Below are 17084 nucleotides of genomic sequence, written 5' to 3' on the forward strand. Positions count from 1 at the left end.
TCATATATTGCATATGTGCCCTTGTATCTCTGCTTAAGGCCATAAATTATCACATTTTCTCTTCCGATTTTCTAAATTAATGACTTTGTATGAAGGAGCTCTCAAATTGGTGTTACGTATGTCGAATACTGTTTACATTTCGGATTTGACCATATAAATCCGTGAAATTGACAAATCTTTTCCTTTATCTATATTGATCATTTTCATACATAACACATTCAGCTTTTTGTTCGGGATCGCCGTTTCATAGGATTCAATATTGACGCTACCAGTCTTCACCCGTTTATGTTTTCCTGCTGACCACTGACCGTTACCCGCAATTTTTTCCGCCATTTTGTTCATATACCGTAACTGAGAGTTACCTGAGTTTTAAAATAAAGTTTCCTTTTAAAAGGAAAAGCTTGCACAGTTGTGCTTTCATCCCAACCCTTTAAAATTGTTTTTTTTTGTTTCAATTTATTATCACATTTTTTTTTGAATTACGGTATTTGTATATCATAAAGGGTTTATTTAGTTGTTTTTTTTGTTGTAAAAACGAATATTTTTTGTCAAAACGATTTAAAATCTATTCTCTATTGTATAAAACTAATAAAGAAAATAATCAATCGTAAAAATACTAACGTGGAGATTTATCTATCATACTGAAGGGAAACAAGTGTGCACATTTCATTTCCACTTTTTTTGCAGAGAATCATTCGTTTTGGCAGTATATAGCATCTTTATAGACAAGTAAATGCACAAAAATACTTCGTTACGTGGTACCGATTAATAAGCATGTATCAACTATGTTACACGATCACAGATACGATGCGCTATCTGTAGATCAGCACGTGGTAATGTTAATGATATGCATGGGCTATTTTTAGATTACATCACCAAGACGTTGCATTGCGTTCAGTAGATCTAAATATAACTCGATCATGTACTAATATTCTGCGTGATTTGGTAAGCAGGACCACCCTTTGAAGACGGAATACTACAACAGTCACCATTCTCTATTGTATTAAACTAACACAGACAAAAAACATTTATAAAAGAAACTAAATTTTGCGTCTTGAAAAAGAATTGAAACGGAACAATTTCGTTTATAATATATTACGGTTTAAACCGATAAATCAATTAAAAACAGAAATCCTATTTATATAAACAAACTGGGATTACCGAAGTTACTAAAATAGCTTAGATTTCCGTAATATTACTTCGTCTGATTCCGCAGTATGACGGAATCGCCCGAATTGTCACGATTGCAATCGGAACTACATCGGCTATTATCATTAATCCGAAGAGTGACGGAAAAGGCCGAAAAGTTGCGATTGGCACGATTGCAGCTGGTTTCCCGTTCAATCATGCACTAACAAATGTAAGCAGGAAACCACCTAACCGGAACAAGTTTGCAGCCAATAAATCCTTTTTTAAGCAGCGCGTCTACGCTAGAACTCATAAGTTTGGATATTTACTCTTTACAATATTTGAGTGTCTTACTTCTTCCATAGTCACATAAATTGCATATTAAACATTAAACCCCTTTATAACACTGTAACAAATTGAAAATTATGAAATTTAAGTATACCATCTCAGTTAAACTATTTGAACAGATATACCAATAACTTAAAAGGTGAGATTGAAATTTTTTATCACAGTAAAGGAAAATGTAATGAATGGTTTGTAATTGTGTAGAGGCTTGCTAAAAAAAATTCATGAACTTATTTGATAATTTGCTTTTATTACATGATAACGAATCTGAGATATATTGTAAGATAATTAATCCTAAATCTGAAAATCGTGTACCTTAATTTGCAAAATAATCAAACTAAATACAGAATTGATATAATGTTACTTTTAATACATTTTAATGACTTTTCAAGCTATGTTGTTTTGCATAAAACATGCTTACGACTGACGCTTACAGGTAGCAAGCAAGTTTTGACCTCACCTCTTTAAATGTATGGTATGTTTCGTCTAATTGATCTAGATTTAATGTAGATTCAGTACACACCAAATATGCTTTCTAATATTACAAGGAGTGACCAGTCAGCTAAGACTGAGGTCAACTGGTGGTCAATATATATACGGTAAAACCTGTATTATAGACCAACTCTGACTAACGAATATCCTCTTAATAAAAACCACTCTTTGACAAACCTTCATTGACAAAAATACAATAGAATAATCTCCGAATAAAGACCACTTATCTATAAAGGTTATGACTTGTCTCTCATTTGAAAAGCCTTTAGTCACAGGGTTGACTACAAACATATATGATACTTTAAAGTCCGCTGAGATTTGTCAAATTGTTTTTGAAAAACAGTGCAATTTGCTGCAGCGGAAAACTATTGTATGGAATTTTCGGTTGTCAAAATAGTTGAACAGCATCAGTACGCGTAAATTGCGATGTGAAACAATAAATGCGGTCACGCCTTATTAATGCTAGTGAACAGATAAAAAGTAAAAGGAAAGAAATAAAGGAGACTTTACGACATTTAGATATATGTCGAAGTTGTAAAACAATACGTCATGTAAACGACTTGCTAATTAATAACACTCCCTGGTGATAAACGACACCGAGTCAGACCTCTCAGAAGGAAACAAAGGTATCGTAAGGCAGACAAGCTCTGTTTGATAATCGAGCCGTCTTATTTGACCGACAGTTAAACTGAAAAGATGATTATTGCATAAGTAGCGTGAAACGTTTATTTGAAACGTATACATATTTATTAATAAGAAAAATTTCTATTATAGCTAGTATTAGATTAAATTAGAATTTAATAAGTTTACGTTAAACAGAAAAAGATTCTATGTTTGATTATTTTTGATATTTGATTTGTTACAGATATTGAACCTCTTCTGTTTGAAAATACAACAACTGGGACCATACATGCGATATCTGGCTGTGTTTCCGATGGCACGAAAGTTTCATTTAAATGGATAAAGATAGATGTATGTTCCTCCTTATATCATAATAGCTAATATGAAGACTGTTACATAGTTATTCAAATATATCATAAGTGATAATTTTTAGACGGTATTTTCTACGTTGAAAGATAGAATTGATAGGAATTGCTAAGAATATTTCTCAAATGAAATTATCTAAATATTATAATTTTTAAATCTAGAACATTTAAAATTGACGAAATGTCATCCAATGCATGATAAAATGGTGAGATTTAATATTGTTATATTTCAATATAAACCTCAATTGTTGAAGTTTACAAATGACTCATGAAATTTTAAAACACATTGGTTGCTTCTTTTTGAATCACGAATATTTCATTTATTTTTGCTCTTTTCTAGCATTTTGAAAATATGTGATTTTGTGGATAAGATTTATAAAGCCGAACCTTTTACCTTTTAAATTTGACCATTGCAGTCACTTTTCAGAATATCAGGTTTTGACAATGTTAATGTCATGGACGCTCTGTGCAACAGAATACCGGAGGGTGGGATAGAGATGGGTTTTTTTGATTGTGTGTTGGAATGGCCTCGTTGCATAAATATTGTTCTTCCTTTTTGATATCATAATATACTCAGTACCTAACAGTAGCTTCTCGTTTTTCCCTAAATGTTTGAATAATCTTTTTTAGCATGTGTGATATGTCTAAAGTACTATTTATAAAAATTTTAGGCTTCAAATAGACATATGATGGTGAGTTCCATATCTGAAACTAGTACCGGTAACTGGTATCTCCCTATATGCATTCATGTTTAGATCATTTATAATAAAAAAGCATGGATATACCAGCTGATCTTGGTTTGCATGGGTACAATCGATCACAACAGGTTTAACGTTACATTACGTATATTTATTTGCAAATTAAGTGTAGGAAAGCTATAAAACGAAACAGATATTAAGGACAGTCTTGTAAAATCATTCATTCATTTTAGGCAAATAACAAGCGGGAGAAAGAAATCACCCCAAAAATCCAAAACGCAACTGTAACAATTTGTTCGAATGATTCTGATTGCGGGAATGATCAACAAATACAATACTCAGAAGTAATTACCGCCAAGGCTAGTAACAATGGAACTTACTTTCTGAAAATTGTTGCGGATTATGGGAACGAACAAAAAGAGTCGTATCATACAGTTGGAAGATATGAATTGGAAGATAGAGGTAGTATTGACTTTGTTTCTTTCTATAGAATGTTGTGCTATTCAAGTCTGTGTATAAATTTGCTTAGTAATAAATGTCATAAAGTATTGCAAATACGTTTTCGAAATGACAGAGGTACAGACAATCATAGAGGTTTTTGGTTTAATATGTTAAAAACACTATCCCTGCAATTCGAAGATACGACCTAGAGATAATAGGTGTGGAATGTATTTGGTTGGAGATTTTTCTTAGAAATAAGAAACTGCTTTATGGTACTTTCTATCGTCCTCCGAATTATTCCCCTTCTGTGCTCTCTCAAATAGAAATGTCAATCAGTCCCTTGATATGTAAATGATTTTCTTGTAGCTCCATTCGGTGTTAGCTCTTCTTTTTTTTATATAATTGCAATGAAACAGTTTTCAACCTCTCGCAAGGAAATATTTGGCTTATATGCCTTTGCCTTTGTTAACTTGAACCAATTGGTCACATTTCATTGAAAATGAAAAGTCTTCTACTAAAATTGTTGGTGTAAAGAATGTAAATCACGGAATTCAGACTTAAGACGACTTATTAAGAGAGGGGGGGGGGACTTTCATTTGTGTTTATTTAAATTATTTTTAGCTGTTTAGGTGCAAATGAATCGATAAATCTTTTAAAAATTCACTTTTGAAGACGCTCAATATTAATTGATTCACCTGAAAATAAAATAGTGAACAAGGCAAGTTATTTATATGTGGCAGTAATTTGGTTTTAAATTTTACTTTCCCATCATTTATTGCTATGTAACTTGGCTTTGCATTGATATTTGGTTATTAAGTAGAGGTAGCATAATTTGTAAATTAAGAACTTTTCCATTTGTTTCTCTTTACTATTCACTCAATTGATTATATTCAAGTGATTGCATTATTAATAGTTATCACTTTCATGATTTTTGTTTGATTCAGGTTTAAATGGTGTTGATATATTGGAACCAGAATGCCTTGCTAATGGAAGAGCATGTGAATGTGGGCGAGATCTAACAATATCTTGTAAGTTTAGGAATAACACATTTGCCACTGCTTGGATGGATCAAAACGATACAACACAAATTGCACATTGTGTAGGTACCAATTGTGCAATAAACCCTGGATACATTGACCGGTACAATATTTCATACGATAACACAAAGTACATCTTCAACTTGACGATAATCAAGTTAACTATGAAAGATAATGGAAGAAAAATGGTGTGTTCAGATGGAACCAGTACTGACACAACGTTTATTAGAGTCAGAGGTAAGAATAACCAATTGATTTACGTAACATGATCTTTTTCAGGCGTTTTTTTTTTTTTTATATTGTTCGCTATGTTAATTTACAACAGCGTAATCAGCATAGTATGTAATGCAATACATGTGTTGTAATTCGTAAACTTTTGTCACCGAATAAAAAAACACAAATTTGAAATGAAATGATGTTTTGCTTGCCAAGTATTATATTTATCTGCCCTAGGTAATGATTTTTAAAAAGCAAAACCCCTCACTTTCAGGGGAACTTTACTAGTTATAAATGTGTATTTCAGATAAGTATACAGAGGATATTTGTTTGTTTTGAGTGAATATGCTGATAAGTGGGAAATCTGAATATTTTCATTAGCAAGTTAGATAAAACCCAATATCTCTCTGGTTAGCATAAAATAAATTAATGCGCATCAAAGTAAATCCCAAGAAATATAATAGTTATTAATGTCGATATTAACAACCACAAATTCATGTACAGTTTTGAAGCATAGAGAAATATAAGAACACAACCTAAGTTAAACTGTTTGAAAGGTCAAAGAAAAAAGTACAATTGGATATTTTTGTAACTGCTAATAAGGCAAAATATATTGGATTGTTTGTTGCTAAATAAGGTTTCATGAATTTGTTTAATATCTTTTATAATAATTTTATATACGATAAAGAATCTGAGATTCTATATACATCTGTATTGTATGATTATCAGTCCTAAATTTGAAAATCGTGTGCAAAATTTTCAAACTTAATATAGATATAATGTCACTTTTAATACGTTTTAAAGACTTTTTCAAGCTATGCTTTTTTGCATAAATTGGTAAAATATGCTTAAGAATGATTCTTACAGGAAGTATCAACTTTTGACCTGTTTAAATATATGTTTCATCTTTTTAAACTTGATTTAATGTAGATTCAGTATACACCAAAAACGCATTTTAGTTATACAAATGACCAACTATTCAGCTTAGGCAGAGGTGAACTAGTAGTCCACATGTACAGTCAGACCTGTATTTACGACCACCCTGTAAATAAACACCACTCTTTGACAAACCTTCATTGAAAAAAAGACAATAGAATACTCTCCGAATAAATACCACTTATCTATGTTGTCTCCTTTGCATGGCCTTTATTCACATGTTATATGATACTTGGCCGTCCGATGAAATGTGTAACATTATTTTTGTACAACAGTGCTATTCGCTGCATCAGATTGTATGGATTGTTTATTCTCAGCATATTATTTCAAATAAAACGTACTGAAAGCGTTAGGTATTCAAAATTGTTGGACAACATCAGTACGGCGGTCACACACCACTTAATGCTAGTGAATACATAAAAAAGTATTAACATTTATTAGAATAGAAAAGGGTTAATTTTTACAATAATAAAAAAATTACATCTGAATATGTTTTATATATGTTACAGATTACGAACCTCATCTTTTAGAGAATACAACAACTGGGACCATACAGGCGATCTCTGGCTGTATTTCCAAAGCCACGAAAGTTTCGATTAAATGGATAAAAATCTGTGTATGTTTCTTCTTACATTATCACAGTTTAATGTCAGTGCTGTCATAAGAATTAAGGTTAAAGTAATTCAAATTTATCATAAGTGGTGATGAATACGTTTTAGATGGTATATTCTATGTTGACAGAACGGAAATAAAGTACTAAAAATTGTCAAATTGAATTATTTTAATATTATACTCAAGTAAGTAAATATTTAATTGACTAGATGCCATAAAAAGTCATGTGGTTGAAGTATTTATATTTTATATAAACTTTCAGTTGTAGAATCATGAAATTTCAGAACAAAATCAGTTTCTACTCTTTGGATCATGAATATTTCAGTTATTTTTGTTCTATTCTAGCATTTTAAAATGTGTGTCGATAAGATATATAAAACTTAGCCAACATCAAATGGCAACCTTTAGAAATCTTAGTTTGGCCATTTTAATGCCCTTTCCCGGGGTGCTCTGCGAAACATGATACCGATTGGTTGACTAGAGATGGGGTGGGGACTGTGTGATGGAATAGTTTTATTTTTAAATGTTTGAATAATCTATTTTGGAATGTGTGATATGTGTAAAGTTCTACATGTATCAGTTCTTTTGGCTTCAAATTAACATGTGTTGATGACTTCGATATCTGAATGGGTAACTAGTATCTTCCTATACGCATTTTTGTTTACATTATTTATAATCCGAAAGCATTGATGTACCGGCTTATCTTGGTCTGAATGGTTGCAATCGATTGCCCTCAACTGGTTAAGAATTGATATAGATGTATTTGATTACAAAAATGTGAAGTGAATGTCTGTAACAAGTAAACTATAAACTGTAACAGATAAATAAATTAATTAATTAATCAATCAATCAATTCAGCCAGTCAGTCAGTCAGTCATTAATTAATTAATTAATTAATTAATTAATTAATTAATTCATTCATTCATTCATTCATTCATTCATTCATTCATTCATTCATTAATTAATTAATTAATTAATTAATTCATTCATTGTAGGCACGTAGCAAGGACGAGCAAGAATTCATCCCAAAAATCCAAAACGCAAGTATAACAAGTTGTTCGAATGGTTCTGATTGCGGTAATGATCAACAATTTCAATACTCAGAGGTAATTTCCGCCAAGGCTAATGACAATGGAAATTACTTTCTGAAAATTGTTGCGGATTATGGTGACGAACAAAAAGAATCATATAACACCGTGGGAAGATATATACTAAAAGATAGAGGTAGTATCAACTTTGTTTCATTCTTTTGATTGTTCAGGTCTTTATAAACATTGCTTAAGGTATAAATGACACTTTTTCAAAAGTCCATAATTCTTAATGTTATTACATTTTATCATATATCTGTCAATAATACAAAAGTTTACTGTCTTGTTTGAAAAATATTGACGATTTAAGCTAAACGTTTGTTTAAATCAACAAGTATGTGTTTATCATTTTGACAACAGCTTTCATTATTGCATCTTCAGAAGTGTAGCCGATAGCGTCCATTTTTAAGCAGCGAGAAATTTAACCGTCCGTTTATAATATGTCGCGGGCAACTTTTAAATCCGCGAGTTTTTATGTCAAAATTGTTTAAAATATCGCAACTAATAAAAACTCTCGAGTTTTTCTATCACACTTCTGTTGTAAAAAGTCGAGTCTAACGAACGAAACTGCGACATTTTCTGTCTACATATTAGATTAAGCCATGCATATGCATACTTTAGGATGCCGATTGCGGCCATTATAATTTTTGTTTTGATGCATACGTGGTAAAAAGTCGAGTTTGAGCATTCATCCTCGACTTATTGCCAGGAAATGACTCTGCGCAAAAAGTCGCGGCTATAAAGTCGCGGATTTCTTACTAAAATCGATAAATACAGAATCCCTAAAGAAAGCCCAACACGGCAAAATTGAAAATGTTGCAGGCTCGGTTTGATTGAGCCTGTTCATGGACGGTACTGGAAAGTGCAAGTTACCGTCCACGCCCCCTAGCACCGGCTTAAGCAGAATTCAACATTTAAACGTGAAATAGTAAAATTTTGAATTTAGAAACATCCGCAGATGTGTTCATACGGCGGTTATCATGGAGCCTTCAATGTGACACTAACGTGCCATTCCATGAAAAGCGGCGTATGGTCCCCAAGTAAAAAAAGCATGTGCCCTAAACGAGAAAACAATGGGCGGAACTAAATAAAATGGAATTTTGGAAGGGGATCAGAGGTTATGAAGCCTGCGTATCACAGATAGACGTCAAAAGGCAAATTTAAAAAGCAGGCAACATATCCTAAGGGTGATTCAACATTATTCAAGTAGGAATATTGGAACCACCCAACTAGAAAATGCCGAAAAGTTGAAACTAAAAATACCACAAGCACATCAATAATGCCGTGCCGAACGATCTTCAAGGATCGAAAATATGTACGGGGAGACTTTTTACAGCCGCCACACGGCACAAATAACACGGATGTGATCATAAAATCGATAAATACAGAATCCCTAAAGAAAGCCCAACACGGCAAAATTGAAAATGTTGCAGGCTCGGTTTGATTGAGCCTGTTCATGGACGGTACTGGAAAGTGCAAGTTACCGTCCACGCCCCCTTGCACCGGCTTAAGCAGAATTCAACATTTAAACGTGAAATAGTAAAATTTTGAATTTAGAAACATCCGCAGATGTGTTCATACGGCGGTTATCATGGAACCTTCAATGTGACACTAACGTGCCATTCCATGAAAAGCGGCGCATGGTCCCCAAGTAAAAAAAAGCATGTGCCCTTAACGAGAAAACAATGGGCGGAACTAAATGAGATGGAATTTTGGAAGGGGATCAGAGGTTATGAAGCCTGCGTATCACAGATAGACGTCAAAAGACAAATTTAAAAAGCAGGCAACATATCCTAAGGGTGATTCAACATTATTCAAGTAGGAATATTGGAACCACCCAACTAGAAAATGCCGAAAAGTTGAAACTAAAAATACCACAAGCACATCAATAATGTCGTGTCGAACGATCTTCAAGGATCGAAAATATAACATCATTGATTAAATGTACGGGGAGACTTTTTACAGCCGCCACACGGCACAAATAACAGTCGCGGGTAAAATATCCGCGACTTTTAGCCGCGACTTTTATGAAAAAGTGGCCTATAATTTTTCCCCTCGATTTTGTAGAATTTCTACAACACTTGCAAAAAATGTCGCGGATTCTTTGTTTTCCTCGACTTTTTATGGACAAACGAGGGAAAAGATGTAGAGTCCAACAATGGACGCTACCGGCCACTGAAGTCAAAATGTGCCTTGCTTTTTCGAAGAATTGTTATTTAATATCGTTGTTTATACGTCCCCCGCGACATTTTGTATGATTTCGACAGAAAAGCTCGCGGATATTTTATGATACAACGATAAAATTTCTCGCGAGTTTTAAAAAATGACCGGCCACCATAAGAAACACTCATTGTTTTGAAATGAAAAGAAACAAAACCACAGAAAAGCATATCTGATAAAAATTATTTGTTTATTGTTACACGTATGTGTCAGATTTAATAAAAAGGAGTGACCGGTAATTTATTTCAACCTTCAATGGGGCAATCTTGTATATTCATAAAATTATTATCTAAATACAATTTCGAACATTTGTGCAAAAATTAAGGGAGGTTGACCAGCTAGATTTGGATATATAATCATTTTAAAACTTTATTTTACCATTTTAAGAATTCTTTAAAATTTAAAGCAGAATAATTTGAAATCTTCACATCTCATAAATATCAATAATGAAAAAGGTAAAAAATTATTGATCAGACTAGTTTCAATTTTGATATATTATCATTTTAAATCATACAACTACCCTATTTTCACTCACGTAACTCTAAAATGTGAATTTCAAATTTGCAAATATATTTTATTTCAATGATTTACAAAATATATAAATAAAACTCCATGATCTTACGAGATAAAAAGAATGATAAAGAATAACAAAAAAAGGTTGGTTCTCAGTAGGGTTGGAACCCACCCACATGCAAACTCTGCATTCTAAATGAAAATGACTACTATTCAGAAAAGAGGTTTTGCGTTGAATATCATATACCTTAATTATAAATGTCATTGAGTATCGCAAATAATTATAACTATGAGCAGAGCTTAAACAGTGCATGCTTAAAAATGCAACATAGAACCAATATAGAGACATTGTTATTATTGGTAAAGTTAAACTACTACATTTGATTAACTGATCAATGACTTGAACCTTTTATAATATTTATAAGATGTTAAGATTTCAAATGATTCTGCTTTACGTATTAGAATTGATAAAGTGAAACAAAATTATATTTTAAAATATCAAATTTTGTAAATCAAATGCATAGCATATTGAAACATAATTCATTGAGTAGGACAACCACACTTCCCTTTTTTAGAAAGCATGCTACTTATATTGAAATCATTTATGTTTATTGGATTCCTCCCATCAACATTACAACAGTAATCAAAGTACACTGAATGTACTGATGGGGAGGCTATGACAGAATGTTTCAGACTAATAGTTTCTTTTCTTTTTGCTTAGAATATGCTGTAATTTCAATTATTACCAAAATAAGAAGATCTGTCCATTGCGCCATTTATCCATACTGTTGTATTCAACCATTTATATAATATATATATGGTTGATATGGTGGACTAATTATTTTGTTAATATTCCAGAACTTTTCATTAAGGTCTACATTCGGACTGTTAATCATGCAAATTTTGAAGAACCCAAACTGCCAATATTAAATGACATACCAGCAAGTATGACGACTGTTCATTCTAATATCACAATACCATTTTGCAACTGACGGTTACTTATCACAAAATTCTAGGACTGTTCATCATGCCGGGCCATTCATCATTGAATGATAATAACAACTGCAAGTTATGCAACATTTTTATTGAACATAAAAATTATAGATTTTTACATGTAACATAATTGAAATCAATAAAGATACTGTCTTGTGATGAGTATTAATATTCATGCTCCACAGACAGAAAGATGTCTTCTCCCGATGCAAACCTCGAATAACATCAAGTTTCAAAAGAAAATTTTTTCCATTTCATTACCTGTCGCCGACTTTGACGGCTTCAGATTTTTATTAAAGCTTACTACATGTATTTCTTTAAAAAATACATATCTGCAAAGCTTATTCAAAATTAAATTAATCTAAGTGAAAATTGATCAGGAAGTTATATCTTATTTTTTACCGCCAACACTCAACAAACTTATGGTAGTTTATCTATAGAATCTATTTTAAACCTCACTAGCTCGGAATATGTACTGCTTAACAGGGTTTGCGATTAATCCCTCTTATCCCGGCGATTATTTTTAGAACACAAAAAATAAGTCTTTGATTTTATTTATTCAAATTATTGTGAACATTAATCAATTCAGCGGCAAATGTCGTTTTCAAATTAAAGTTTCGTAAAATATGTTGATGAATTCCCGATATACGACTGTAAGTCATTCGTGTATACATGTGTTTTACGTTGCTTGTTGTCTTTTAAAATAGCTTCTTATTCTTCATTTTTTAACTCATCTGTCACTTTGTGACAGGGTGAGCTTTTGTGATCGCTTTTCGTCCGTCGTCCGTCCGTCCGTCGTCCGTCCGTCGCCCGTCGTCCGTAAACTTTTACTTTAAATGACATCTCCTCATAAACCACTAAGCCAATTTCATCCAAATTTCACAGGAATGTTCCTTTGGTGGTCACCTTTGAAAATTGTTCAAAGAATTTAATTCCATGCAGAACTCTGGTTGCCATGCCAACCGAAAGAAAAAACTTTAAATATCTTCTTCTAAAAAACCCAAAGAGCTAGAGCTTAGATATTTGGCATGAAACATCTTCTTGTAAGTGTCTACTAAGTTTGTTCAAATAAAAGCCCTGGGGTCAAAATTGGCCCCGCCCCAGGGGGTCATTGATTTTTCCTATATGCATATAGTAAAAACTTAAAAATCTTCTTTTACAGAACCCAAAGTGCTTGAGCTAAGATATTTAGCATGAAACATGTTCTAATGGATGTCTACCAAGTTTGTTCAAATAAGAGCCCTAGGGTCAAAATTGGCCCCGCCCCAGGAGGTCATTGATTTTCCCTATATGAATATAGTAAAAACTTAAAATCTTCTTTTAAAAAACCCAAAGAGCTAGAGCTAAGATATTATGCATGAAACATGTTCTAATAGATGTCTACCAAGTTTGTTCAAATAAGAGCCCTGAGGTCAAAATTGGCCCAGCCCCGGGGGACAATAATTTTCCTTAAATGTGTAAATATAGCAAAAACTTTAAAATCTTCTTCGAAAAAAAACCGAATAGCTAAAGTTAAGATATTAAGCATGAAACATCTTCTAGTAAGTGTCTACAAAGATTGTTCAAATAAAAGCCCTGGGGTCAAAACTGGCCCTGCCCAAGGGGTGTCATTGTTTTTAAATATATATGTAAAGAAAAAACTTAAAAAAACTTCTTTTAAAAAAAACCAACGAGCTAGACCTTAGATGTTTAGCATGAAACATCTGCTAACGGGTGTCTACCAAGTTTGTTCGAATAAAAGCCCTTGGGTTTAAACTGGCCCCACTCTTGGGGCCTATATACAGGTGAGCGACTTCAGGGCCATCATGGCCCTCTTGTTTCTTTTATTTATCTGTATCGAAAATTTGAATTTTATTACACATGGACCAAATTATGATGCGTTGCCCAAGAATTGAATAAACTTTCTAATTACACAATACCGGGCTATTCGTTTGATTGAAGACTAATCCTTGCGTTTTTCTCTGAAATAATTATTTCCTTGTTCTGTTCTGGTAAGAAAACATATTTGACCACATATTATTGTCATTTAATTGTTCGCTACTTCCGATTTTTGTTGTACCGAAACACATTCGAGTCTATAATCAGTTTAATGAGATAACCACTATTTATGACCGATACATGGCTGATTAACCGTCGCAGTAAACGTGAGTGGTGATTTTAAAATTTAGAAAACGTTTAACCACGCGTTTCTTTGAGAATTATAAACTAGTATGAAACATGTTTTAACTTGTAAAGAACGGTGATAAGTGATGAGTCAGCTTTAAAATATCATGGTACTATTTTTTGACCTGATTATCGCAGCAGTAAGATTTGCTGAACGGTCTTAACGAAAACTGTACCTCGAACTACTTTTAATCGAAACTTCATTCAATCAAATTGGCCTATAATTGAAGGTATATAATACTGTAACCGTTGTCTCTGTTGAAAGATTTTGTCAGGATCACTTTTAAGGCTAATGAAGTTAAATGGCACAGTGCATGATTAACCATAAAACTTATATGAAACTTATATAATGAAAACGAATATGAACACCAGAAATTATCAAAACGCTCAAGTACACTTAATCTTATTTACTAAGGTCTTCTGATAAATAAATGTATAAATCAAATACTGTGAACAATAAATTATCGCCCTTGGTATCGTAACTGTAATAAGTTCATCAATGTTAAGTTATGAAAGACGGGGTTACATGTAAGTGTTTTGTGTAAATTTTGATTGAATCCTCCAGCGGACCGGAATATTTATTTGGCGGATTTATTTTGCTAGGCGGATTTATAGTTTTTAGTTTGAGTTGAGCTTTGGTTCCTATTATGATAATGTTACTCCGTTACTTACAGTTGGAGATGCTGTTCAACTTAAGTAAGCTTCTGTATTTATAGACTTTGGCGTGGTAATTTTTCAATTGAAATTCGCCGCCCCTAAACATTCAAAACACTTTGCAAAAATGAGAATCGGCAACGGATTTGGCGTCCGCTAAACATAGCACATTCATGACTCATATTCACGTCAAATACAGTAGAACCGTCAAGGCTCCGTAAAAATGATTTTTTAAATAGAATAATATTGACAAAAGTTAAGGCACATTTTTGGGGAGGCTATGCCGACCCAATGTTAATAACTGTCTGTCAAATCTTACTGCCGCGGTAATCAGGTCAAAAAATAGTACCTTGATTTTTTTCTAAGCTGACTCATCACTCATCACAGACATTTACAATATGAAAATATTTTCATTCTTTAATTTCATATCTGCAATTTGTAAAGATAATAATTCTCTGAAAAATTCTTGATTTTTGTTTAAATCACTACTCCGTGACGTCATACTGCCGCGGTAATCAGGTCAAAAAATAGTACCTTGATTTTTTCTAAGCTGACTCATCACTCATCACAGACATTTACAATATGAAAAAAATATTTCATTCTTTAATTTCATATCTGCAATTTGTAAAGATAATAATTCTCTGAAAAATTCTTGATTTTTGTTTTAAAGCACTACTCCGTGACGTCATACTGCCGCGGTAATCAGGTTTAGGCATACGTACGTCTGTAATAAATAGTTCTGGTATGAAAACCCTTCAAAATAATAACTTTATCCATATTTTTTTAACAAAAAGCATAAATGAAAATTTATAAGTAAATGCTTTAATTCAGTGGCAAATATTCTTTATTATTTTTTGATAACAATTTTCCAATTACTACGCAGCGACCAACTGTTTATGACGGGTCATTAACTAGAACGTTGCAACTACGTATTCTCAATATCATGCATGTTCTTTTGTTGTTATAAACTATTAATAGTCCTTAATATTTTTTAAAGACAAATAATTGTAAACTGTCGCTTACATCAGAGACATGGATCATGCTTGCGTGATAACTAAGGAAAACTAACTTATTTGTACACCCCAGGAGGCTGTACGCGGAAAACGCTCATAAACCGCTAAATCATATAGCTGTTTAGTAAATATTTTGCATACATTTAACTAAAAATTCACTGATGGTGATGAACATATAGTTTAAAAACATTATATTCTTTAACCATTATCGCCGAAAAAAACTATTTAACTACAAAACCCCTAAGGACCTCTGACAATATTCCAGCACAATATTACATTTTACATTAGCAAAATAAAAAAAGCAATACTTATATTTTCATCTTACATAATTCATTAATCAAACTTTTAACATAAAAGTATCTTTGGTAATTGACAGATCCCTACTCTGATCTTTTATTTGTATAGGAATAAATTTAAACATGTGCTCTTTTGTTTAGGAATATTTTGTAGTGAAAGTCTTATATATTCACTAATCTCATAATTAGAATTAGACAGGTCAGGAATTTATACAAACAGTTGTTTAGTTAACTATGCTCATTTTAATCCCAATAGAAACATTCAAATATTTGTGGTAAAAAACATGACCAAAGTACCTAGTAGTCGTTTACCCCGGTGGTGATCCCATTAAACTGATTATAGATTCGAATTGATTAGAAAACACAAATAGAAACATGTGTTCCGTACAACAAAATCGGAAGTAAAGTGAACAGTTAATTGACAGAAATATGTGGTCAAATATGTTTTAACAAGGAAATAATTATTTCAGAGAAAGACGCAAAGATCAGTATGACCCCGTATTGTGTAATTAGAAAGTTTATTCAATTCTAGGGCATACATCATAATTTGATAGTCCATTTGTAATAAAATTCAAATTTCAATACAGATTATGAGATACATAAAAATATTAAAGAATAAGAAGCTTTAATTAAAAAAAAAAAAAAAAAAAAAAAAAAAAAAAAAAAAAGAAAACCGCATACATATACAAATTACTTACAGTCGAGCATCGGGAAGTCATTAACATATCTTACGAAACTTTAATTTGAAACCGATATTTGCTCGCGCTGAAGTGATAAATGTTTATTTTAAAAATTAAAAAAAAAATACTTTTATGGTTGTGTTCTAAAAATAATGGGCGGCATAAGAGGAATTTTTTTATTCATTTTACAACACTTGAAAAATTACTACAGAAAATGTGTTGTTGTTTTGTTTTCAACAAAAGTGTGTGTGTTTTAAGTTTATTTACACTCGGCGCCGGAATAACCATATGTCCGAGATTATAGCATCTGGGACGTCTTTTTCAAGCAGATTCTTCCTGGAAGCCCATTCTTCGTTCTTTGGTGGTAAAGGAGACGACAAATACCGTCAAGGCATCAACTTTCTGACTGACGACAACAAAAACGGCATCTATTAGCGCCAAACCTCCAGAGTAAGTCACGACAGGTCAACCAATCACCTCTGGTACTTATGATGACTTGACTATGACCTTCCGTGTGCCTTCTCCGCGACGTGCACGCCTCTGGAGGGATTTGGAGAAGTTTCAACAAAAACT

General features: G+C 32.5%; 1 protein-coding gene across 3 annotated transcripts in view; it reads left to right on the plus strand.

Annotated features, from left to right (window-relative positions):
- LOC132754330 (uncharacterized) overlaps positions 1-17084 on the plus strand; it is a 42775-nt gene that overhangs the window by 13365 nt on the left and 12326 nt on the right. For all 3 annotated transcript variants that reach the window (XM_060744946.1, XM_060744947.1, XM_060744949.1), the window contains exons 3-7: positions 2831-2937; positions 3883-4111; positions 5035-5364; positions 6789-6895; positions 7887-8115. In XM_060744946.1, coding sequence (XP_060600929.1) covers positions 2831-2937; positions 3883-4111; positions 5035-5364; positions 6789-6895; positions 7887-8115 — 1002 coding nt within the window. The remainder of the gene's footprint in view (positions 1-2830; positions 2938-3882; positions 4112-5034; positions 5365-6788; positions 6896-7886; positions 8116-17084) is intronic.

This window comes from Ruditapes philippinarum, unplaced genomic scaffold (assembly GCF_026571515.1).
Source record: "Ruditapes philippinarum isolate M1 unplaced genomic scaffold, ASM2657151v2 ctg1220_1_1_1_1, whole genome shotgun sequence".
Classification (NCBI taxonomy): domain Eukaryota; kingdom Metazoa; phylum Mollusca; class Bivalvia; order Venerida; family Veneridae; genus Ruditapes; species Ruditapes philippinarum.